A 25928-nucleotide genomic window follows, 5' to 3' on the forward strand; every position below is an offset into this window, starting at 1 on the left:
TCCAAACCCACAAACACCCAAAACCTGGGTATCAGGATTAAAATCCCTGCAGTTATGAAGACCATCCCCACATCTTTTCATGTCTGTTCTAATGTTTAAACTTAGACGGATAATGCAGGTAATAACAGAATTTCTCTCTCTGACAGCATAAGGGCTGACTGACAGTGAAGTGTAATAAAACCATGTAGAAGAATTCCCTTCTCTTGGACTGGTGTACGAGCTTTACACTGTCAGATGAGCCCTTTCTGTGGTAATTATAAAACAACTATATGTTTATACAAAGCAAAGTCTCTGTAAAAATAAGCAATCGCACTGGAGGATACTACCTCTGAAGAGGGGGGAGTTTTCTGTCCTTTGTTTCACTTCAATGTGAATGAAAGTGAGTGTTCAGATTATACGGACAATGCCGTGAGTCAGTTTTGCCTGCCCTGCCTTAATTTTAAGGCCTTTTGTTTCATACATGCAAGAACAGCTGCAGAAAGCAGCGATTCAGACCCATGAAGGGTGCATTGGTCTGTAGAAACACAGCGTTTCAGAGCAAAATAAAGACAGGTTCTTCGGACTCGTCTGCCACCCTCACATCACCACATCTGAACTGGAGACAGATTGTGTTTTAATTTGGTCTTGTTCTTTTTCCACATAACTTTTCTTATTTATTTAGCTTCACGGGAAGCATGAAAATGGTGCTGAACTCAAATCTCATTTACCTGATGCCACTGCAGAGTAACTAAGAGCAGTGTTGATCTGGTCCTTTAAAAACGTGTTTAGGAAATGGTGTAAAGGGTAACTACAGAACTGGTTTGAGGAGGATGAACTCCTTCCTGTATCTGCAATGACTTGTACATGTGGAAGGATGCTGGAGTTGGAGATAGTCAGCTTTTGTCTTTGATCCAGAGTGGAGGGACTTCCCACGAGTGCTGGAGAGGAGGGTTGCACTGAATGAGACCCCTGTGTAGAAAGAAGGCAGTTTGAAGGTTGGTAGGGGGCTACTTAAATGGCTTTTGGTATCCAACCTGAGTGTGGAATTGCGTTTCTGGGGGGGCCTGAATAGAGTTCATCCCTATTGCTATTCCTTTAGAATCAAAATTCATGGGATGTGCAACCCCATGGTAAATTAAAGGCCAACTACGGGGATGCATGTAGGATATAATATCCTGTCCTTGTTTGTTTGTTTGATTTGTGCAGATGGCTTTTCTGCTTTTGCTTTGTAAAATTATGAAATTCTAAATGGAACAGCTGTCTGTACAGGATGGTTTATTTGTTTCCCTTTTTTCATTTTCAAATTTATTTATATAAAATTCTTTCTGCTGATGCCAAGCCACACTGTCAGCACATTTACCTCTATTAAAAATGTAGGTGTTCTAACAACAAAGCAATCAAACCTTAAAAAAATGCCTTTTATCTAAGGCATAGGTAACAGGCTCTTTTCCTTTCACTCGTGCTGATCCCAGCACAACCTCCTCCGACAGTTCTGTCCCAGCCACATGCCTGAGGGCAGTTGGCATCAATGTTCTGATCTTCTAAAAGTTTGTCACACAGTGGTATGCAAGTGCAGAGTCTGAGAACCAAGATGGCCAACAATGGAAATAATAATAATAATAGATTTTAAAAGTTCCGTCATCATTTTTGCAAATATCAGAAGAAAAACTACCTTTGTGACAGATTTTTTTAACAACAATTCAGTGTGATAGCGTAAATGATTTCCAGCATGGTAAAAAAAAATTGGTTTTGTTCATGTTACTCTTGTTCTGTTTGTGCTCCATGACTTCTCATAACATAACAAATTTAGGGAAGAAATTGTAGATAGCTTAAAAAAGAAGAAACTAAAGTATGCCACAACATTTGTTTTAAAAGTTGTTGTTCAGCTTTCTGAAGTTGCAACAGGAGAGAGAAGTTGGTAGGTGTGGTGATGAGGAGGGAATGTGAGCTGAGAAAAACCGAAGATCTGGAGAGTGTCAACTCTTTTGCAGCCTGTCTTAATACTGTTTTTACTCACTCTTTCTCCCTTTTTCCCTCTGGTTCTGGTGGTTGTCTTTTTTCCCTTTACTTAAGATGACCTAGCCCACTGTTTTGCCACAAACGGACATACAGGGGAAAATGAGAGTGGGATGTGCTCCTGTGGTACTACTTTCTTTTCTAATGCTCTCTGATCTTCATTTGTTTTCTCCTTGGTAAATCCCTGAAGTTGTTACACATTGTCTACGCAGTAACATTGGTGGATTTCTCTTCAAAACACTTGTCTGGTCTCCTATTGAACCCATTTCTTGTATCCAAAATAACCTTTGGCAAGGAATTTCACAGATTTACGGCTCAGCAGTGCAGGGCAAAAATCCATGCTATTGCAATTGGCCTCAATCTATTCAGTTTAGTGGAGAGACATCATTTTATTGAAGCAAAGTATAGGCTGTTACAGGAACACCATGAGTTTCATCATATATGCATGCCTACTATATGAAGTCATCCCTGTTAATGTTATAATTTGTTAATCATACGTGAAATAGCTGCAGCCCATAAATAGGAAAACATGCTGAAAAAAAAAGAATTTGAGAATTATCTCAATTTAGGTAAATGCTTTCTGATAGAAAAACTTCTAAACTTCATGTGTTTTCTTGTTATGGCATTGTTGAGTTTTAGGGGCTTAGTGGTGGTCTCAAAATGATGCATATTGACAGTCTTAATATTGAGGGTGTGTGCTCCTTTTTTCTTTCTCTCTCTGATAGTTCTCTTTTTTTCCTGTTTATTTAGGAATGATAGAGAGTGGTGCAGGCAGGATGTGTTGTGCTGACTATAACAAAATCTGAGAGGTGCTTATTGAAAGTACCAGGTTTATTTCCAGTCAAGTGTAACATCAAATGTGTAGAACTCCTTCAGCCTTCCCACTCAAGTAATTTTGTCATTGTTATTTCTTCATTCCTATCAAAGGGCCAAATTTTGCCCTCTCATGTCTATGCAATTTGTTCTTTGAATTCAAAGGAAGCACACATACAGTTTTGGAGGTGAATGTTTCATCTAAGGACAGTGAATACTTTTGTGCAGGCTCGCCATATTGGTCACTTAGATGACTAAGGTGTGTGTTTTTCAGCTTGGCTGAAGGAAGGAAAATTTTATTTGCTTCATTTATTTTTTTATAATATTCATTCACCATGATATATTCTATGAATTAATCTGGAATCTGGAAGATCAGAGTCCCTGGTCTGTCACAAACTGTCTTAGGCAAATCATTACATTTCAAAGTGTCCCATTTATGATACTCACAAAAATTGAGTTGATCTGTTTGTTCATTTCAATTGCAAATAGGTCAGGGGCTGCCTGCTGCAAATTTTTGTCTATGAAACCTTCTGTGATACTACTGCATTTTTTGCTAAAATTGCTTGATGCTACTCAAATGTAAATATTAATTTATATTTTAAATTATATGTATTTAAATCCTTCAACATGAGGATCCAGGACAGTTAGCAAATGGAACAACCTGTGATTTATCCATGCCTTGATTAATTTAATCATAGCTATTTCTTAATTTTGAGTTCTCTGACAATTAGAATAAATTTTGCTTCTAATGAAGACACAACTGCTCAGCTAGAATGGGATTATGGTAATTATTAGAGTTGCAAAGAAATTTGTTTCATAAGCTTTTAGAAGGGTTAGTTATCTGACCAAAACCAAGATCAATGCAGTTGGTGCTAATTAAAGCAAATAGACTAAGGTTTAATTCTGAATTTATGAATATCATTAAAAGCTTACATGGCTAGTTTGACTTGCATTTTGTGCATTGTTGGGGGAAGAAAAACTGCGTTTGTAAGACAAGTAGAAATGACAAGTAGAAATGAGGAGTGACCTTCAACTTTGTAAAGCCTTTAAAAGGAAACTATTTTAAGGGAATGAATGTGGCTAAGCCTCTGATGCGGGCCTTTGGCAAACCACAAATGACTAGCAATTAGCCCTACTGTGTTGGGTTAATTAATAAAAGGTAGCTTAAAATAGGCAGAAAGCATATTTGTCCATTACACTGATGATGTAAATTATGATAATAACACAGTACTGTTCTTTTTACCTCTCCAAAGAGCTTTATTAACATCAGGTGTTTCTTGTTGCCAGCACCCCTGTGAGGTGACTATAACTACTGCTGTTGTACAGGTGACATAAATGCATTTTTATCACCAAAGAGCAGGTAGAAGTAAAGGCAATATGCTGAGGGCAAGGGCAGGCACCACCAAAGCACAAATATTAGCAAATGTGCTCTTACAGGCAAAATTCATATATCTCACCATAGGGCTGTTGAACAACTATGCTTTTCCCGCAGCCTCTGGGATGAAGCTGTTGGTGAGTTGCTGGTTCGAGGGAGCTCACATGGTCCTGCAGAGCATAGCTGGGTGCAGATCATGCACCAGACAGTTCTGTGTGTGCCATCCTGTAGGCTGTTCTTGCTTTCTTCAGCATTAGCCCAAAGCCTCTAAGTCTCTCTTCACCATTGCCAAGATGAGATGTAATGGCAGAGGGGCTGACTGGGATGTCACTGTACCAGCAGTGTGTTAGGCTTGGTTAGATGATTTCCCCGCATACCATTAAAAGCCAAAATCTCACCCCTTCTCAGACTTCCTGCCTTCTAAGGATGGGGCAAAACCAACAGTTTTGGCTGTCCTCTTCGTTTCTTTCTTGTTTTAGAAACAAGGTTTTCACAGGACTGAGGAAAGCTCCCTGGTGAGCTGGAAAACCAGGCACATGTTTCCCTTTCTCTTTCCTCATATTGTATTTGAGCCCAATGATTAATAGAAGCCATAACAATGATTTTTATAAGACCAATATATCTTATAATTGTTTTAAAAGTTGTTACAGATAGTTCTAAATAACAGTTTCTTCTTTAATTCCTTATGTCTCTAATATTTGAATAATAAGTAATTACTGTAATAATTGAGTAAGCATTAATAAAAATTAATTAATCTTTCATATTAATATTTTTATATGATCTTTATAATTTTGTGTATAAATAGTGATCACATAAACCTGAGTTCTAGAACAAATCTCAGACTCACACTTATACAGATGAGTATATGTATGCACATACTTGTGTACAGCATATTGAGGATGAGAGTTTAGTCTGATACGCCTCTGCGCATAAACAGGTTTCTTTGGGCTGTAAATGTTCAGCAGCTCTAAACAGCCTTGGGCTCAAATAAGTCGGTGAATGCTTGGCTGGTGGGGCTTGGGAGGCTGGTGAAGACAATGGCTATTAGTGACATACAGGTTTTCTGCTTGCACACATGAAACGTGTTTTAATTGTAAGGATTCTAGAAGAAACAGACTGAAAGCCACAGTTAAAGACAACATGCACACTTAAATGCAAAAACATTTCCTAAAGATGAGAAGAACTGCAATAACATCATGCCTTCATATACAAATCTAGGTACCATCAGTGACTTCACCACTAACACCACTGAAAGATCTGGGCCATAAAAAGGGTTTTGAAGCTCAATTTACAGCAACACAAACCCTAATGGAGTGCTGGTGTGTAAGAGATAAATTGATTGCCTGTTTTCTATCCACCCACCCATCACAATTGAATCAGTGGTATAGACAAGTTACTCATTTTTCAAAAGTCAAACATACAGTGTAAAAGAGGTTATCTAATATACAGTAAGGGGAAAAAAAAGGAGAGAAAATGCAAACAATGGAACAATCTCTGTTTCCGTTTAAGCTGGTGTAACTCCATTGCACTGCCTGCATCTGCACCAGTGTAGTTTAGATCAGTATTCACTTCTTGTCCTGGAGATTGAATTTATCTCCCACAGCTTTTGTTTCTGTTCACTTCCCAAGCTGCATGCTGGTGTGCCTCTTTCTTCTTTTAATAATTTGCTTCACAATAATACTTTAGAGGCATACCAACTAAAATGAGGGAAAGAAGAGGGAGTACAGAAATCATAATTGAAGCATATTTTTCCTCTCAATTCTAAGATTTTCATGCTGTTTGTGTTCCCACAAATGTAACTCAGCCTAATTTTGGTAACAATGATGCCTGTTTAATCAGAGAACAGGGGATTCTCCTTTGAAACAAGATTTCAATAGCATTTTCACCTGTTACTTGTCCTTCTCTGTGCTCGGAATGTTTGTGACACTTTAATTGCTAACAAGTGGAGGACAAGTGGAATATTTTTATTGAGAGTGATCTTTACCTACTTGCTGGATACATTAAATGTTGTCTTCAGTGCTTGTGTTTGAAGTGAATCGCAGATCAGAGGAATAAGTAATTATTTAAGGTATTATACAGTGATTCAACCCTAGGAAACTCTTGCCTGAATGAGGAGTTAAGGCAGTTTTATAATTATTTTTTCCAGCACATTTTTTTTACAGAAATGTTTGTAATTAATTGCATTTTTTTAAAACTGTTTCCAATTAGGTGTTTACCCAACTACTGTGAACATGGAGGAAAATGCTCTCAGTCCTGGACCACCTTTTACTGCAATTGTAATGACACAGGCTACATGGGAGCTACCTGTCATAACTGTAAGTAAACCCACATGTACAGTGTTTTCTACTACAGCTGGTATGTCAAGGTGCACATAAACTAGAGAGGAGCTTTGTGAGAGGTCGTATCATATTATAGAAAGTAGCATGTCCTGACGTGGTTCAAACAGGTCAAGAAGTGGGCTGGGAATGCACAGGAATCCATTTGCAAATATGCATGTTTCTTGACAAATATTTTAGAGGAAACAAAACCGGATTATTTTAACTAATTTGACACATTTTTTCTCACATTATACACTGATTTGGAGAATCTTAAATTCATTTATGTTGCATACACATCGTGACACATTGGTCATTAGACGTTTACTTGAATTTATCTGGGCTGAGCTGGGTGATTTTAATCTCTGTTTGGGGCTGTAGGTCAATTTTGGCACCATGGGCTTCCTTATTGCTAGATTTTCTGAAAGTTCGTATTGCAAGAACCCATTTTGCTGAACTATTATTTGGGCTGCTGCTATTAGCAAGGATGCAGTATCTGAAACAGTGGCAGTACATGAAGCATTCAGCTACTGAAATCCACAGCAAAAGGAATATTAAGGTGTTTTAAAAACTTTTTTCTTAAAAAAAACCCCCATCAAACAGCAGAGGCACAGTATGGTGGGAATTCTAATAAAAACAGCAGGAAAAAGGGGAAGCCAAAATAAAGCCTGTTCATACAGCTGACTAAAAGGGAAAACAGTTAGAAAATGAAAGTAAACTTCCTGTTCTATCACTGGAAATAAAGAAAAAAAAAAAGAGTGAGTAAGAATAACAATTCCAGGAATACAACTATAACCACTCCAGGTGTTTGATGAGCCCTCGGACCGCAGATAGGATGAGGTTGGTGAGAGATGCATTTTTTTCCCTGTTAAGCTAAAAAGCAGAAGAGAAGAAAAGGTACTTAGTGGTTTGAAGCTGAGAATATTGGCAACCGTATTGTAATTCTGGAGACTTTAATGGTTTGCTAATTAACGCTGAAATCGTTTGTGGTGTGGGGTCTGCAGCTGACGGGAGAGGCTGTTGAGAGGTCTGCTCATAGATTCATCACCTGAACTTTGCATTGTAAGCACGAAGGAAGCTAAGGGTTTGGTGCAGAAATCATACCAAGCCAGAAGAAGGATGGGAAGAAAATTGCTGATTTTATAGTTTTGAAAAGAGTGTTTACTTTTTGTCCAATGTTTTTGTCATTCCAAAAGGCATCACCCTTCTTGAAAACCTCCAGACCCAACCCAGTGTACATGCAGTGATTGAGGCTGTAACAGAGTATTTGCACCAGCTGATGGTTGGTGCAAAACTAGATGGCCAAATCGGTTGGTAAGAAGGGAGAGGCTCTTTGGGGAAGGAAGAGGCCTGTTGCTATTGACTGTCAAAGGTGATTAGGGACGCTAACCTCTAGGCTACATTTGCGCTGTAATATTAGCTCAGGGCCTGAGGCTCACTATGTCTGTGCCAGCTCAGTGTGGCTTGTGTCCAAAGGAGACCATCTCATTACTGCAGAGGACTGGTTCATGACTAGTTTTCCCCATAGACATTTGCATAGTGCTAATGAAGCCTCACACTTCTGTGAACTCGTGTTGGCGGTCCCAAAGGCACAAACATAGCTGCAGTTATTTAAGGTTCACTGTTGTAAAAACTACTCTGAAAAGTTTCTCAGGAAGATCTAGTGTTAAGACTTTCCAGCAAATCAAGCTGCGCACACATGTGATGTACAGCTATTCAGCTATTCCACTTATTTACAACCATATTATCACCAGCTAATTTGATTCCAGCTAGATTGTAGAGCCAGTTGCCCTGTAAGCTAAGCAATGCTGATAAACAGCAACGTTAGCGTGGAGAAATGCATTCATGTGCTTGAAATGTGCGATGAAACCATTTCAAAGCTGGTGGGCAAATGCAGACTGTTGATAAGAAACCTGCAGTATGAGAGACGTTATCACTTTCAGCTGATAGTGGTTGATGTACAGGAGTACCTTGTAGCAGGTGAATGAAAGCCACAGATCTGATCACAGCATAACTCCAGAATATCCTCAATGTACAGGCAACTCTTCCAATCATGTAATTCAGTGTAGTTTTATCAAAGTAAAACATCTAATTTCTTAAGGTTTGATACATTATCTCAACAGATTTTGATTTTTACTAGAACACTGAGGCTGACAGGCCTGAAATTGAACTTGTACCACTTTAGAGAGGCTATTTCTTTTGTTAAACTGTCCTTCAGACCCAAGTCCATGCAGCAACAGTGGAAAGATTTAACTGGCAATCCACTGCAAGTCAAACATAGTGTGAATAGTTTCATTGCCAGCTGGATTTCTTTTCTGTCTGAGTTGCATCAGTGTGGCTTTTGCCTCTTTTTGGTGTGGTGTTTGTAAGAGGTGGATGCCACTGGTTGAACAATGTAAAAAGACCCATTCCTTGACATGCTTTTAGGAAAAACTGCATGACATGCATCTGCAAACCAGAATTAATTGATTTATGTTTTACGAGCTCAGACTGGGAGACCTTTACCATTTTAAGAACTAAGATCTAAAGATATATTGTCCATAACTTACTGTCATCATCTGTAAAGTGTTGAAATACATTTTGTGGTTGATACATAAGTAATCTTACTGGTTTCTTCCAAATATTCATGGACCACACTGGATCCCGCTGTGAGGAACAGCTAACAATACAGACTATCCCTGCTCCAAAGAGTTTGCAATTAAGTTTTCTGAGGGGAAAAACCACACTGGCGCAGGTGATGGAGTGCCAGGAAGTCTTCATCAGCAACATAGGTGGCAGTTTCAGTCTACCAGGTACATAATTATTGCTAGACTTTCTTGTAGGCAAAAAGACATAAGGTAGAGATTAAAAAGAGGAAGAAATTGAATGCTTGCAGGCATGAAGGAGTGACATGGGACAAAGCAATAATGTGCTTGTTTGAAAAATATAAGGCTATGGCCAGAGGATTTTGACATTTTTGACAGGGAAAATGCCAGAGTCATGACAGGTAGATAGGTTGGAAATATGTCATGGAAAGCAAAGATAAATAGTTTGCATTTGATGCAACAGAGGGGAAGTAGACAGTGGCAGGGCAGAACAGTAAGATGATAGAAGACACAGCTGGGACAATGTTTGCATGACCACATCAAATCCGTGGGACAAGATTGTGTCTGTCATGACCGAAATCGAGTACAGTTGAAATTCAAGGCTTGTGGATGAAGCATAAGTGCGCACCTCAAGATACATATAAAGAACTAGCCGGGTCTAGACGTGGTCTTAATATAATCTTCCTAGAGGCAGTCAATTTTCTGCAAACCTCAGGTATCCTTCTGCTCACTCAAAATCCCTTCTGATCCTGAAAGCTCCTAAACTGTCACAGGAAGTGTGGCAATCTACCTGATCTAGATGAGGGTCCACCACTGAAAGAGTGTAGGGTCATGTCCTGTTAAATAGCTATTCTGTGGCAGACAAGTTTCACCCTGAAGTCTTATCTGGTTCTGCTTCTGTTCTCTTCTCTGAACTTAGCTGTAAATACAAGTAAAATAGTGCTAAAACCCTTTGGCGTTTTCTGGGTTTCAGTAACATACAGGAGGAGTCTGAATGTTTTCTAAACACATTGTTTCTTTCTTGCAAAGCTTATTGTCTGATGCATAAGTCCATTTCTCTGTTTAATAACAGTTAATCCTCCTTCACAAGCTGCCACGTGGAATATTATCAGTAACTTCCAAGTCTTTTTTGGTTTTTTTTACGTTTGGTGGGGTTTTTTTTTCTTCCAATGGGGAAAGAGGATTTGGATTTACCTCTTGTCATTCCAGCTTCCAGTGCAATTCACATCTTGCTGGCTAGTCACAGCACTGATTAGCAATCATGTTTTCGTCTCTGTACTATCTGTAGCTGTGAAACTCCAAAGCACGTGCTAGTGCCTTGCTGTCACAAATGCATGTGGACATGCAATTTGATGGGGAATGTAGAACTTGTGCTGACTGTCCCCGGGTACCCATTTCACTGTCCTCAGTTTGAGAGTCACGGAGTAACTCTAGAGGATATTAAGCCAACGGTAGGTGAGTTACATTTGCTTATCTATGAGTTTTGTTGTGCCTTAGTTTCTCCACCTCTGTTGGGAATAAGATCCAATTTGCAGGGATATTAGAAGGTGTGTGATCTATATCATCTACTGAAATGGTATGGATTCTTTCCTTTGAAACCACAGTTTGCTTACTGCTACTTGAGCTGATCTGTAGCTAAGACAGTGCTTTGAGGATACAATCTTATTTCAAGTCTGTAAAATGCATGATTTTGCTTTTTGGTTTATCTTTTAAATGTGCTTCACACAGCTTGCATTTAAATACATTGGAAGATTAGCTCAGCTGAAGCCTTTTTTTAACGATGGATACTTACACCATTTCTACACTGTGGTGGGTAGCCTACCGATCCATCAAGTATTGGAGTAGTCTGATATAATCCAGATAGATAGGAGAGGATCCTTTATGTAATCGCATGTGTGAACCATAGCAAAATAGATAATAATGTAATGTTTGTTTTCTGTTCTCTTCTTTTAGATAGAAACACTTATGTTAGTACACAGTTTGGGAAAAAGGCCTGGGTGGGATTCAGCTCATCCATTTCTTACTGTTTGATACTGTGACATCTAATCTAAGATAGTGGTCTGCTCTCTCTATAGATATAACAGAATGTGAGCTATTTTCAGAACTTGACTAATCTCACTGTGAGATAGGGTGTCCATGGTAAGTTCATGGACCACCTCTGAAACATGCCAACGTCTGTCGTCTATAGAGTGAGGCTGTCTTAGCTTAGACATACAGCAGTCAGCTGAGGCCAGATCAGAATTATAGGTGTATACATACAGAGAGAGAAACAGAGGGAGAGAAATTACAGGTGTGTATATATATATACACAAAATATTTTTAATGGAAAGGTCATAGTTTAAAACCTGCATAGTCATCTCTCCATACTATTAATTCTCCTTGTAATTATCATGTGATAGTGAAAGCAGTAGACCAGTGTAAAATGGCCCTGAGATACAGAATGTTACAACTTTATTGCAAGGTAATGATTACTAATCTCCTCTTTCTATGAGTTATGTTAGTCCTTTAGAAAGCCTCATCTTCTCCTTCTGTACTTCTGTTATTTTTATATGTGACAGTTTTCAGATGGCCTTTAGTCTTGGGTGTATTTTTTTATTCCGAAGAGTGCTGAACATTGATATAAAAGATGATGAGAAATATAAAATAATGGTTTTATTCTTCATGTTCTGGGGATGTCAACATGTCCCAAAGCTTTGCAAGGTGATAATTAACAGAATGTAATTTAATTCTGGATATTTGCTTTGGTGTGTGATCTATCTTGCACATACAGGCATGTGTCTTATTGGCCTATGTAATTGCTGGAGGAAAGATCCATCCACTAATGGAAATGTCATATAGTCGTTGATATGACATAAACTTAACATAACTTCAGGCTTTGAAAATGTGTTTTTTAATATTAATATGCTTACTGCATATATCATTTTTGATCTGAAAGGCTTAATATAGCTTCAGCCAGATCATTAGCAGTACTGGAGCTGCATCTTAAAGTGCCAGCCATGGATTTGGTAATTGTCCCATTTCCAAGGTAGGGAGATGTGTACACAGTTTACTGGTTGGGCAAATGAGGTTCAGAGAGTTTCAGTCTGCCAGATGTCTAACAGTGAGTCTGGTCACGTAATTTGCATGTCCTGAGTAGCCAGTTTTCCTGTCTGAGATTCTTGGAATAAGTTTTTTCCGTTTGTATTTAAACACATTGGTGTTCTTCGACTAAACAAAAGATGTTTAATATTGATATCAAGCCTTCAGAACTGTACTTGGTGTTCCTGCATATTTTTGTTCACACCATGCTTCTGGCATATGAATTTTCATTGTTTATTTTGTAATAAGTTACTGTCTTATTAATGCTTTCCCTTCAGTTTGTGTATCTGTAAATTGTACATCTGCATTTCTCAGTGATGTTCATTTAAAAAAAGATTTTCCCTTTGCCTGTCATTTTGTTATAAATAACTCGGAGAATATTCCACTTTGGGACTTTACTGCAGAACAGAGTATGTGGGGGACTAACTCAATCCCTTTTGAAGCCTGACTGTGTCAGGTGTGACCATCACCACAGGGACACCAGTACTTTCAAGAGCAAAGCTGAAATACCATGCTTTGCACAGTGTCCTTCAAGTCTTTCATTTCTCCTTTCCTTCCAACACTGCTCTTAAAATGGTGTAGGTTTCCCTGGCTGCTTTCTTGCAGCAGCAAGACTTGCAGGTCACCCTGCACCAGCACCAGTCAGGGGCCGCTGGGGTACGTGACTGACACAGCCACCTTTAAACCTCAGCGGGGGAGTGACAGGGGAGGACGGGCTGACATGACCTTTCGTACCTTGGCCAGGGGGAGCCTTAGCTTGGATGGTAGGAAACTGTCTAATCCCCAAGTGTAATGGAAGGATCCCTCCTGAACATCCATTTAGGTGACATTGTGGTAAAAGTAATTTTAAAGCTATCTATGGAAATAACGCATTCTTTATCAGATGAGTAAATACATATTTTAAAAAGGAAAAATAAGCCATCTGTCATCTAGGCACATCACAGCAGAGACTGCATTAGTCTGTCAACAGCAGAGCTGTCAAAATCTAGTTTTCGAGAGTACAGATTTCATTTTCTGGCATTTAACAAGACAATTGTATTATAAGGGTGAGAATGATGATCATTCCCAGAGTTCATTGCCTGTACTAATCCCTCTGCTGTTGGAATGAGAAGAAGAAACATCCTGTTGCATATTGCTTTATTTGTTATTTAGAAAAATCCTTGATTGAACACTCATTGCTCCGAGTCTGTAAGAACAAATCTGTCAGGCCTGAGGTATACAAGCAGAGGGTGAAACACTCTCCTCCAATCTGCCTCCAGGAGCTCTGAGTGTTTCGGTGAGAATGCTTAATTTGGTCTGTGTCAGCACTTGTGTGTAATAATTTGTCCAAGGTCAGTCCAGGGCTGGTTGCAGACCCCTACAGAATCCCCGGCTCTTACTGGCCTTTCCAGTCTAACCAGTACATAAGTTTTCACTTCAGAATACAATAATAATTATTATAGGGGTTATTATTACTCTTTGCATCTAAGGTGCACAGAATTACAAAACAATGAAATGAGTCCCAAACAATCTGGCAGTAAGTATTCTGCCTACAATTTTTTATGACTGTGCAATTGTTAGAGGTGGTAAAAACAACATGCATCTCGCTGCTACGTTTTAGCTGGGGAGTGGACAGTGTCAGCACCTCCCAATGAAATCAAGAATTAAAGTTCTTTAGGCATATTTAATGTATATTATTTATTATATCACCATAAAATGTTATCTTCCTCTGACAAATTGAAAATTATCAGATAATTTTATTAGATTATAATAATCCTATCTAGAAACAGCAATACTACCGGATTCATTTTGGTAATCATAACTAGTACAGCTCAAATTCTGAATCTCCAGCTCAGAGTATTTGCAATGAAATATGTGTGATCAATCTCCAAAGTAACTGGAAGTACAGTAGGAAAGAAATATTAGGAATTTTAAGGTTTCCTTTAAATTAATTTTATTTTTTGAGGAATGCTATCACAGAATCACAGAATCACAGAATCACTAAGGTTGGAAAAGACCTGTAAGATCATCAAGTCCAACCTTAAAAAAAAACCAAAACAACAAAAAAACAACAACAACAACAAAAAAACAACAACAACAAACCACAACACACCAAAAACCAACCCACCCAACACCACACAGCACCATGCCCATCAAGTTACATCCCACAATGCCACATCCACACGCTCCTTGAATACCTCCAGGGAGGGTGGCTCTACCACCTCCCTGGGCAGCCTATTCCAATGTTTCACTACTCTCTCAGTAAAGAACTTTTTCCTAATACCCAGCCTGAACCTCCCCTGGCGCAACTTGAGGCCATTTCCTCTAGTCCTGTCACTAGTCACTTGGGATCCATTAAATTTGAAAAGGAAAGAGTTCTCTGATTAAAACAAACAAACAAACAAACAAACAAATTGCTTTTGATTTGGAGTTTACGCTCTTGGTTGTATCTATGCGAGCAAGCTACTGCTGGGTGGAGGCGGGGAGAGGTTTACCTTGCCCGGGTCCCAGTAGTAAAACTGAAGTCTGGGTATCACTGTAACTTTTGTATGGAGTCCAACAGCCAGCTCTATTTTAAATATGGGTAAGGGATGCATCTTATTGGGTGAATAACAAGTTCATTCATCCATTGAATAGAGGGGGCTTTAAATATATTGCTCCCTGGGGATTATTTGCAGTAGTTCAAGTCTTTGCACAAAGAAGAGTCGTCTTTTTTTTTTTTTTAGCTGAAATAGAACTAGAGATGAAAAATGAAATTAAAGTGGTCTGAGAGAGAGGAGAGGTTTTATAAGTTAGGAACATGGGGGCAAAGGAAACAGAGTTATTAAGTACTCAGGAAAACTGGGGCCAGCTGAAGGCTTATCTGCCAGAGAGCTCCACAATGAAACAGTAAGCGTGTGCTTAGTGAAGGCTATCATGGAGACTGCAGGTGAACTGGTTAGAGTAGAAGTAAGATTAGCCAAATGTCAATATAGTAACAGGTAGTCAGTGAAAAAATGAATAAAATGATGTTTTATTGGAAATGATGGAAGTTTGACCTTTCAAATGTTTGTGCTCAGCCATGTGCTGTTAAAGATTTCAGCTACAGTGGGGATACAATCTCTTCTGGTTTAAAGACTGTAATTAAAACAGTTGGAGTAACAGGTTCAAGATACTTCAGAGAGCTGAACAGTCTTGAAATTGCTCATATTTAAAATGTGTCAGGCTCTTGCAGTGTATTGAATCAAGGCTGACGTTTCAACTGCAGAACCAAGCTAAGAGGGACCCCAGCCCTGCTGGACCTGACTGGAGGGTGCAGTGAGCCACTTGCGTGTGCTCTGGCTGACCACCCATAAGGGTCTTGATGCAGGAATTAGAAAATGAAATTCTGTAGTTGATTTTACAGGAAGGGTCAAAATAGGTTATTATAATGACATTAAAATCTCTTAATGCCTTTCTGGCATTGAAGTATGAATCGTGGATCTATAGCTTGAACCTTGATCAATCAAAGTGCATATTTGTAGTAGTTTTGCTAGGATCCTTCTGTAGGGATGTGGTGTGAGTGGCTTGAAGAAATATGGGATGTGTATGTTACAGATCCATAATTTTGAAACTTATAAATCTTTATTTCCCAGGAGGTACAAGAGAACATGTAGAATTGGGTGATGTTGATCTGCCTGGGGATAAAGTGTTTATTTTGTAAATGCTGATCAGAGTTTGACAAACCATTTCTTAAGCACCTGGGAAGATGAGAACTAAAGGAAAAGATGGCCATTATGATCAGTGAGTAAAGGTGTCCAAAATGAGTGCTCTGATGGGATGAGTTGTTGATCTGAAAAGCTAGTTTCATTTGAGATACTTAAAGCTGAAAGAGATACCTGAGGGAGAAATTGGGTATATGTGTTTCACAGAGGATCATAAGGTGTTGGGAGGTAGATAACTTGAACTCGGTATTGTGCATGCCTGAACACCATCAGCACGGCTCATGCTAGTGGGTAGGCAAGAGCACATACAGTATTTAGGGAAGCAGCTCTTGATATGAAGAGTGGGGCTCTCAGGCTGCATTGGTTTCAGCAGCTAGCTCTGGGAGTATTTTAGATTTCTTTGTGAAACACAGCAGCAGCCTTTGAAAAAATTCCTTAAAGAGTGCTCCAGAAATGTCAGCACAGGGTCCAATGTTATAGCTTATAAGTGATTCTGGGGAAGAAAAGAAAAAAAAAAAAAAGAAAAAAAGGCAATGAAAGATATCCATTCTCTTTGTGACCAACTAAAACAGATATTTCTGATGCCCAGTTTCCCCTACTAAATCTGGCAACTTGGAGTCAATCTGTTTCTTCTTTTATCTTCCTGGAATAGGCACTGTTACCAGCAATAGTCCATCAGCCAAACTCTGTCCCTGTGACAGCTTTTCCACTTTGGTTTTTGTCTTGTACTGCAGTTTACCCTAATGCTTTTAGCAACCAAACCTGACTGTGAGGTCCAAGCCATACTTGCAGGGGGGTAGCATGGGTTCATGTGTGCTGCTGACATCTCTTTCCGTCGAGCACTAGCGTAATGCAACTCTGTGAAGCAAACAGCTTCATCCTGACTGCCTGCGGGAACTCGGTGCCAGGAACTGCAGTGTTATTGCTGCGTGGCAGCGCAGCTGGTTCCCAAAAGGGCCTGAGGTAATGCAGCAGGGGCTGAAAGTCATAAACTGTGATTTTTTTTTTTTTTTTTTCAGTGGTTCTGGCTCAGTGAAACAAATGTTGCTGGAAATTGTCGTTTTATCTTCAGTGCCTGGTGTAAGTCAAAATTAGTCCAAAAGAAGTGTGGGAGGGTTAGAGAAGGAGAACTGATCTTGCTTCTTTGAGACAAAAGTCAACTTATAGGCTTATAGGTTTCATTTTTGAAATTATGTTTTTGAAGAGTGCTTGATTAAGCATTTCAATAAGAAAACAAGCTTTGCATGAGCAGCCTATAAAGAACATTATTTTTGTTGTTTTGGTCCCATTTTGGTGAACATTTTAAAATTTGAAAACAAACTTGAAGGAGTGAAAGTATAAACACTATTAAAATGCTTCACAGAAAGGAATAAAATCACTATTTTTTGTTTGTGGTTTTGTTTTTTTTAAATTTAAAAATAACGCTTGAAAATTGTTGATGGTTCTACTCTGAATGAACTGATGAATACCTCTCCTTTATTAAAAAGGTGTAACTACTACAAACATTGTTTGACATTAAAATGTATGCATTTGTCAACAGTTCCGTAATTGCACTTGGTGCTTGCTTTTTGAAAGTGAGGCCCTATTACACGCATAAACGGTTGGTGACTCTTTAATGACAACTACAATAATGGTTTCCTACTGTTCCCAAAACAACATCTCCATCTACACCAGAGAAGTCTGGCACAAAACGGAACATAAATATGAAGGCAGTTTTCAAAGTTCAGGCTCTGGGGTCTTAACAGTCACAGCTGACTGTTTGTCTGGGTTTTACTTTTTGTATGATATTTCTGATTGCATAAAGAGAAGAATGACTGCAAAGAGATCTTGTCTTTCATTAAACCATAAAGACAGCTTCAAGTTGTTGTCACTGGAGTAATAGGACCTTTTTCAGCAAATGGAATTGCATAACTTTATTCTGAAACAAGCAATTGGATCAGCCTGCAAAGATGTTAAGCAGAGCTTGGAATGGATGATGCGCTTGGAATGGATGATGCACTTGAAATGTCTGTGGGAGCATCTGCCAATGACTGGAAAACAAATATAACTTTCTCCTTGATACATTATACAGCATAAAATAGCAAAAAAGAGAACTAAAAGCAATGGTTCATCTAGTCTAGAAGTATGCAGTACCAAATGTTTAAGATACAGACACGTGAAACTTTCAGCATGAAGCTACAAAATAAACTGTCCACCAAAACAGCTTTTCTCTAAGTCATGATAGTTAGAATATGTTTTATGTGCTAGAGCTTGAGGTTTATAGCCTTTTCCCACTTGTTCTGCTACTCCCTAGTATTTACTGCTGGAATTCTCATATAACCAAAAGGAAAACATAGCAGGATGGATTTTCTTCTGGCAGACATAACTGTAGTTTCACTGAAGCTGTGCATCCTTTCAGGTGTATACCATATGAGCACCCCTAGCCTGATTTCTAGCTCTATGCAGCCTTTTTTTTCCAAATTTGCAGTGACAAAGGGGCCATCTAAAGGTGAGTAGATCATCTCTGTTTGCATCTGCTGCCCATGTTTTTAATGGCTGAATCTTCATATCTTTCCTTATTAATTTGAAAAAAGTATATCTGGGCTTCAGCCAAAATGAAAGTCAAGAAGCAGCAGAACACGTAGTAAGAAAAAGTTTGTGATGAAGAATGAGTTTCTAGCTGTGCCAGTTCACTGACAACATACTAGTTTTATGCCACTGTCCCTTGCACCATCCTTTGTCTTTTTCAAAAATACTCAGCAAACAATTCAGGAAAAGCAATTGGCATATTCCCTAATGAGACAAGATAAAGTGTCCTGTAGTGATGATGACAGCAAATTTGCTAAGTGAACTGCAGTTTGAGAACTTTGCAAATTGATCAAACCATGATTCCTTGATTGCTTACTTAATCGCCTGTTACGGTCTCTCTCCTGACCCTCCATATCCCAGTCGCTTTTCTCAGCACTTTGGCAACTGAGGGACTCTCTGTTAGCCCCTCAGGTTGTGAATAGTGGAAGAATAGGTTCTGGTTCGGGGATTTTATGTTATTTGCATTTAACATGTACTCTTGGCCAACTATCAGAGGGGGAATTTAGAGATCTTCTGGACTCCTACAGTGCTTTCTACATCAGGTTAATGACTTTCAGGAAGAAGCTTTCTTAATTCTGTTTATTATAGGAGGGGTGCTAATTAAAGCACTGTCTCACCAGGTGCTGAGTACCTTCAGCAGCTTCTTAACTCTGGGAAGGGTAATGCTGTGCATATTTAGCACTTAGTGATGTTCTGCCTGCTAAAGATGTCTGGTCAGGAGAGAAATGGACAAAGGGAAAGCATATTTCAGCAGGTGGTACAAGTGATTGACTGGTGAGACTCTTAATTCATAGCAAGTTTGGGATGGGAGCCCCTAGAACTGTGATTCTATTTTGTTGGTAGAAGTGAAGAAATGTCCATATTTCATTAAAATCCGAGTAATGAACTATCTTATAGCATTCTTCAGAATAGTAGTCAGACAAGGCTACTTCAGGCTGGCTATTTAAGTGTTTCTGAAATTTGTTTCATGAGAGAAATTACTAAAAGTAATTTAGTGAATTACTAAAAGTAGTTTAGTGAATGAGCGAAAAGGAAGGATGTGATTCCTTGTGTGCAGTGGGAATAAGGAACTATTCCTGCTGGTGCAGAGCAATTGCTGCCTTCTACAGGAGAGGCTAGGACTGTATTTCCAAAGTGGTGAGGAAATGCTCACCTTCCACTTGGTCTGCAAACCTCCTTGAGTTCTTTCCAGATAAAAGACACTGGGCACTTTGCGGTTGTATTTACAACCTCGACACAGCAGATATGCCATATCAAGTTTAACTGTACTGCTCTGCTGCCTGAAGAGTGAGGGACTTGGAAAAAAGATTTGCAGTGGCTAACAAATGGGTTATTCACAAGTTCCCTTGAGTATCTCCCAATCTGTCTAAGGCCAGTGTTTGCTGTGTAATGATGTACAAATGTGCAAATAGTATCTAAATGTGCTCTTAAAATTCAGAGGTAAGAAAAAGATAGATTTGACCTCACAGCAGCCAAAGACTATGTCCAAATATATTTCTGCGTGTCCTGCTACTGGTAGCACTCAAAAGCTTACATAAAGATTAGGGGTAATTCTCTGCTTGCATTTCAGTTACTGTGTCTTCCAAATAACTCTGTCTCATAGGAAGAAAAAAGGAAGTCTTGATCTATCTGTTAAGTCAATCTGTGTTTTTTTTATTGTATTTTCTGACAATTAATTGAACAATCATAAGCTGTTACAGAGAATAACCTTGTCAGTATAATCAGGTAAGTGTTTAAGTAGGTGGGAAAAAAATCAGTCCTCCTGCAATGAAATTTAAGGTTACTGTTGTTGAAGATCCAGGATCGTACATCGACTTTTTGAGACCTCATAGGTGCCTCTGTGGAGAGGTCTTCTCTTTTCCCCATGTGAAGTTACAATATCTTGCCTGAAAACATGCCTCCAATACATGGAATTTCACTGACCTGTGGGAGTTTTTCCTCCTGTTCTTGCTCTTGGTGACCTGCTGGCTTGTTCTATTAACCACTTGGCATTTTCATGGGCAGTAATCCTCCAAAAGAAGAATATTGATAAGCAGAGAGGAGGAGCTGGTTGTATAAGAAGAGGTCTAAAGCATAAAATTGTTACCCAGGATGGAGACCATATATGACCTTGAGCTCTTCTGCTAAGGAACAATGGCTTCTTTTCACTTGTGCAGTAGACAGTGGTAGGGGCTTGTAGTTACTTGTTAACAGCATCCTTCAGGGAAGGTGAAGACTGACAAAAATACCTGCCTTCTGTATTGACAAGGCTTGACCACAGGCCTAGGTAGTAAATAGTGTACACGTGTGTGTGTGTAGGTATGTCTTTGAAATACCACTATGTGGATGTGTATACATATCACTCCATAGCTAGGTGGTGGCACATTTTAAAGTTCATATCCATTTACTTAAGTATTTACATACTTTAATCCAAAATAAGGCCAATACCCATATCTTTAAAGCCAGAATATATTAAGTTCCAGGAAGTAGTTAAATACATGCCTAATTTTGAGCATGGACTCGGGTCCAAATGCAGTAAACTCTTTCACACACTAATCAGCAGTGAACCAACAGTTTATGTTATGACAATGATTAAAGCAGTGCTTATGTATAAAATGTGTCTATTTTCTCCTTGTTTATGTGATACTATCTCTCTTCCTCTTTTTAAGCTATCTATGAACAATCTTGTGAGGCTTACCGACACCAAGGGAAGACGTCAGGTTTCTTCTACATTGATTCTGATGGAAGTGGACCCCTTGGACCACTCCATGTTTTTTGCAATATAACAGGTAATGACCTAACCTTGTCTTTGGTGCTTTGTGTTGCCTCTAATGTTATTGGCATGTCTTTCATTGTACTACTAAGAAGATCCCACAATCATGGGTGTCTCAGTAGTGGGAAAAAGAAAAGAACTGGTAGGAACTGAGGTTCAACTCTGAGGTGTTTCGTTAAATAGGGTCCATTGATTTTTAAACTTTAAGTTTTAAGGACTCACCTGGTACTGTTGCTAAGTGGTATTTACAATGGTATTTGTGCCTTTTAAAGGGCACTGCTGATGTATTTTTCATAATATCATAAATTTTAATGAGATGTTTGTATTTTTTACTAAAGATGTAGAAACTTAGAATTCAAACCTTCTTTTGTAACTGTGAATGGTTTCTCTGCTTTACTAGAACACTAGATCTGGAAATTATTAAACTACATGCACTGACCTAGCTGTAAACCCTTCCAGTCTGACTTAAGCAGGAATTCCACCCCTCATACGAGTGTGCTGCCTTTGATGTCCCAGAGAATAGAAACCCTGGTCGTCCTGGGTATCTATGGAGGACAAGGCATGATGCTCTTAGGAAGAGGGACAACAAAGAGACAGGTACTGGAGCAAGAGCCTGGCAAGGTGACCTGTTGGTTAAGACTTCTCAACCTTACAGTTCTGTAGTTTTAAAATAAAAAGTGTTTCAAATGAATATACCTGTCTGGCAAATTCTTCCCTTAAGTGGGTCCTATTTTGTATGTAGGACTGTCATGCAAGGATATGAGAAAAGATTACATAGCCCATATTGTTGATTGGGGTAGACGGTAGAGTGTCCTTCCTGACTTTATTTTTGAAATGCAGAGGAAATTTCCTAGACTGTCTCCTGTTTGGCAATTTTTTGCTTCCTGTGGCCATGTGTGGGTGAAAGAATATTTTGTTACCCCTTCTAAAATTGCTAATTCTGGTTGAGCTACTTTGCCACATATCACCTCCACGCTCAGTCCTGAAAACTAAGGACTCGGGATATTCATATTTTATCCTTAATCTCCTTGTACTTAAAATGTCTCAAATTAAATTTTCATTTTGATTTAATTGAGCAATCATTATGTTAATTAAATGCACACCAGTTAATTATTAAGTAAGTTTTTTATTCAAGTGTAACAAATATTAAATAAGATCTATGTGTCTCCTTCACTGTTGTTGAATCTCGTAAGAATTGAAAGAGAGTTTCGCCTTTCTGTCTGAATGTTCTTCCTTGATCTCCAGTGTGGGAAATGTGCTCATTTTTATTATTTATCATCTAAATATGTGTGATGAAAACATTGTCAGTGCTTATTATCTCTGCTGAAGAAGTGGGATTTTTGACAAACTCCTTGCAGAAAGCATCTGCTTTCCTCAAATAAATTTTATCTGGCAGCAATCCAGAAGGCATATACCTGATTTTTCTCTCTATCTGTAATGAACTTGCTGACGTTCTTATTTTATTTTGGCTAAGAGAAAAGTGGAGGTGGGGAAAACTGACAGAACCTCCTAGACTGGAAAACTTTTTCTTTTTAGTATTTCTTCTATTCACCTAGATGCCTCATTTGGGCAGGGGAAGGTCATTTGTCACAGGCATCTCTATTATTCCCATTGCATAAAAGAGGACTGAGGCACAGAAAGAAATTACTATTTTACAGATGTCCAGAGAGTTTGAGGTACAACTGGGTTATGCTTCTGTATCATCTAAATATGGGTTGGGTGCCTTAATCACAAGAGCTTCTTTTCTCTCTGTGAACATACCTTATTGTTATGCTGATAGAGATTGTTTACAGTAATAGATTAAATGCAAAGTACGGAAAAATTAACTCAACTTTATGTACACAGGGATGGAATTCTGAATTTGTTACTCTTTTCAGGTAATGCTTCTGCATAGTTTTCTGAAAGTATCAATATTCAGGGAAAGACAAAAAATGAAATTCTATGTTGTTATATTAGGAACATACAAGGAACAGAGACAAAAAAGTTAACATTATTGTTCAGTGACATAAATCCATACCACACGGAAAAATGTAGATGGTCAGAAATGTGGATGGCTTCCATACATGAGGAGACAAAACAAATTAAAAAGATGGTAGAGGGAATTGTCACAGGAAGGCATGGAGATCTTATGTGGCACAGAGAAAGCAAATAGGGATTGATACTTTTTCGTCACATAGGAGCTAAGTGTCAGTAAAATTATTAGATAGCAGGATTTGGGATTTTTTGTTTGTTTGTTTTCTTCTTCCTGATGCAATGAATAGTTCAACTTGAAACTTACTACCACATGACATCAAAGAGGCCAATGTATCAACAGAGGGGGAAAAAAACCCAGGCTGGATAAGCCCCAATCTTGTCTGATAGCTTCAGAAGTTGCAATTAAACGTGGAGGTTTAGTTGCAGCTTCCAGTTCAGACAGCTGTGAGGAAAAGATCACCGGAAAATGGGAATGAGTTTCAGGAAAACCTTTTGCCTTCCCTGGGTATCTGTTCACCCTCAAAGGCAGAGGCAGGCTCCTGGGCTAAATGAAACTTTGCTTTTACTCAGGCTGGCAGCTCTTCTTTTTGTATACAGTTCAAGAAGAGGTAACCTTCTTATGCCCAAAACGTGAACGTGTTCAGGCTGAAGAATTTGGAGGTGGAATGGAAAATCGGGGGAAATGACTCATTTAGTGCTTTTAAAAGTAGAGGTGCAGTGAGCTAATGACTTCTGGGAATTACAGTGCCTTGAATCTGTGAAGGATGAATTCAAAGAAGGAATCAGATCATCAGAATTGAGCAGCATCATTGCATTTAGAGAACAGTGATGTTCCTTAATGTTCACTTCCATTTGTTTAAAATTAATTCTAATTTTTACCTGTTTAATTGAACAGATTGTGGTCTTGTTTGCAGCCAGTTATTAACCAGGGCAGATTAACAACAGCTTTCTCACATATTGGTGTCTGGTCATAGGCATCCAATATGTGATGTGGATATGAGAAGTACATTACAAGTAACATTACAAGTTAATTTGTTGTGTCCATGGTCTCAGTGATTTCTCTGCAGCCTGTCAACTTCAACAGCCCACTGCTGAATAAAAAGTCTGAAGAAAGCAGAAAATTGGGATTGTGTGTGTTGAGAGGGAATTGGACAATCATACAAAGACAAAGAGGGAGAGGGAAATAAGGGAAAGGAAATTTTGCAGGGAGGAAAAATAAGAGGGAAAAAGTATTAAAAAATATAAAGCCAATTTTCAGCATGGCAAGAAATTTAACAGTAGAGTGTCACAGGATATCTGCTGATACCAGAGTGGATAAATGTATTTATTCATTTTCTGGAGAAGTGGCTGAAAAAGCAAGGTGACAAAAATTGTAGATGACATGCTATTATTTAAGTTGGTCAAGAAAAGGGAAGAGTATGTGTAGCACTTTAGAAGGATCTTATCTTGAAGATTGTTTATTTCTAGTAAAAGTAAAATATGTTGTTGAAATAGGAGTTTGTCAGGAACAGTAATGTATGTAATTAAAGACGTAGAAAGATGTCTATACAAAGAGATTAAAAGTACATAATCCAAGGCTATTTAGATTGGGAAGACCCAAAGTGAATTGGCCTTATTGAGAGAAGAGGTGTTCATTTGCATTTTCTTACAATAGGTACAGAGTTCAATGATAGCGAAAGACAACAAACTCAAAACTAGATTTAAAAAAAAAGACAGCACCTTATTAACATGTTTTCTTCACCTTATATACCCGTTATACCCTTATATACCCGTTATACACACAAAGCAAAGTCACTTTCACAGGGAAATTCATCAATTATAATAAACAATGAGGAATCCACACCAAGTATGTGTGCTCAAGTGAAGCGAACCATGCATGTGCACCCAAATCATGATCATATGTAGTTGGATGCTATGAGAGGCACCATGAGGGTTTGTGTGGGTCCATACAGGGATTACTAATTTGGGATCATTACGTTCAGCACCATGGGAACATAGCTAGTCTGTTTCCAGGGCCTTCTGCATGGAAATGTGAACTATCTCTGCTTGCTTTACCTGGGTTCTCCCATCATCCATGGTGCTCTACACCCACACTTTTTTGCATAAAGTACAGACAGGATGTATCCTGTCATGCTTTGGGCTAATGAACAACCACCAGCACTGGGAAAGAAATTTTCCCTCTAGGCTGATTGTTTGATAATTAGCCCAGTTGAATTAATCTTCACTTCCCACTGAAGTGACTGATAACAATCAATACAGAAAATTACTAATGGACCCTCTGAACCTCTGGTCTGGCAGCCTTTCTATCATTGGGAGGCTTATTCTTTTTCTCTTGTTGCTTAGAAATCTATTGATTTGTCTTGAGTACTACTTAAATGCTAATAATCCTACTCTCCAGTGCGAAGTTTATAGACATGCAATATACATCCATGTACTTGTTTTGCTGCCCTATATGGAAAGTGTTTGTAATCACCTTTCCTCATCTCCTCTGGAGTAAAATTTTACCCTTGATATCTGAAAGATTTACTTACAATACACTTGAGTCATTCTGTCACCGTACTTCTTTATTGATGCTGTTTTACTCTATGCAGACCCTGGGCTATCAAATCAACAATGTTTAGAAATTGCCATGACAAAATCAATGGTTAATTTTGTCTTGGGCCAGATATTTGTCCAGTCCTCAAATAGCTTGCTTCCCCCCGCCCTTTTTTTTCCTCCAGGGATGCAGATTGGGGAAAGATGAGTCCTAATCCCAGCTCTTGCTGCTAGTCCAAGATCTGTTTTTAAAACTGCCATAATGAAAAAAATCAT

At 38.7% G+C, this 25928-nt stretch overlaps 1 protein-coding gene across 1 annotated transcript in view; it reads left to right on the plus strand.

Annotated features, from left to right (window-relative positions):
* The window catches only part of CNTNAP5 (contactin associated protein family member 5), a 256571-nt gene that overhangs the window by 137230 nt on the left and 93413 nt on the right, over nt 1–25928 (plus strand). The window contains exons 11-12 of the mRNA XM_059820523.1: nt 6392–6498; nt 21040–21159. Of these exons, the coding sequence (XP_059676506.1) occupies nt 6392–6498; nt 21040–21159 (227 nt within the window). The remainder of the gene's footprint in view (nt 1–6391; nt 6499–21039; nt 21160–25928) is intronic.

Source organism: Gavia stellata, chromosome 8 (assembly GCF_030936135.1).
Source record: "Gavia stellata isolate bGavSte3 chromosome 8, bGavSte3.hap2, whole genome shotgun sequence".
NCBI lineage: Eukaryota > Metazoa > Chordata > Aves > Gaviiformes > Gaviidae > Gavia > Gavia stellata.